Source organism: Aphanomyces invadans, assembly GCF_000520115.1.
Source record: "Aphanomyces invadans strain NJM9701 unplaced genomic scaffold supercont1.9, whole genome shotgun sequence".
NCBI classification, from domain to species: Eukaryota; Oomycota; class Saprolegniomycetes; order Saprolegniales; family Verrucalvaceae; genus Aphanomyces; species Aphanomyces invadans.
In genome coordinates this window covers 865,081-866,005 of record NW_008580154.1, presented here as the reverse complement: position 1 = coordinate 866,005, position 925 = coordinate 865,081, and the positions used below count along the sequence as shown (strand labels likewise).

General features: G+C 57.7%; 1 protein-coding gene across 1 annotated transcript; it reads right to left on the bottom strand.

The window, feature by feature from the left end:
• Positions 1–134: 134 nt before the first annotated feature.
• On the bottom strand, positions 135–380 carry H310_05420 (hypothetical protein; the record flags this gene model as incomplete). Its single annotated transcript, XM_008870142.1, has 1 exon — positions 135–380. One exon carries the CDS (start codon positions 378–380, stop codon positions 135–137), a length of 246 nt encoding a protein of 81 aa, XP_008868364.1.
• Positions 381–925: the final 545 nt, after the last annotated feature.

Genomic DNA, 925 nt, shown 5'->3' with positions numbered 1-925 from the left:
AGTAGGGTTGCCGTAGATACGGCAACCGTGTCGCTCCTGCAGCGGTTCCACTTGCTTCCACACAGTTTTGCCGAAACCTTGTCGTTGGGCCAGGTTCTCTTGAACACACGCCTTGATCCTTGACGCTTGCGTCTTCAGCACAAGGAACAAAGGGTACTTGGTACCGGTCGAGTCCGCCAGGAGCATCGCAGTGGCCCGGTCCTTGGTTTTGCCGCCACACTTAATCCATACAGTGTGGTCACCACGCGCATGAACAGTCTTCGCCGGCAGGTACTCGTAATTGACGCCGGTCTGGTCCGCGTTGTAGATGACGTCGATGTGCTCACGCTCCATGATCTCTTGGACCCTTGCAATAAAACGGGACAACGCCGCTTCGCCATCTCCCTGTGTGTCTTGTCCGGTCCGAGTCCGAGATCGGAGGGACAATCCAAACCGCTTCTTGAACCCTTGCATCCAATGCCAACTTGCGTAGAACTGGTCCTCGGACAACCCCAAGTCGATGGCGGCCTCGAGCGCCATGATCTGAAGCATGTGTGGAGTCACTGGAACTCCGTCCTTCCGCATTGAGGACACCCACCGAGCAAGCTGCTCTTCAACCTCGCGAGGGAGTGTTGTCGCCATGCCGAGCTCACGGGCGCACTTGTGGTTGGCTGTCCGGGTGTTGGTTGCTTTCGCCAGGATGAGGTCGCGCTGCTGCACCCACTTGTACACCTTCTTCCGGGCAGAGTCCAAGCTAGTTCCATGGAGGTGACCAAAGTGGCGGGCAAGGGTCCTCGACATGCCCTCGGCGACAAAGGACTCAACGACTTCGTGCTTCTTCTTGTAGGTGACATGGACGTTCTTGAACAAGCTGACGTGTTTCTTGAACCGAGCTGTTGTTGCAGGGCGGCCCCGGGGCTTCCTTGTGGGAGGAGCCTCGTCCGGG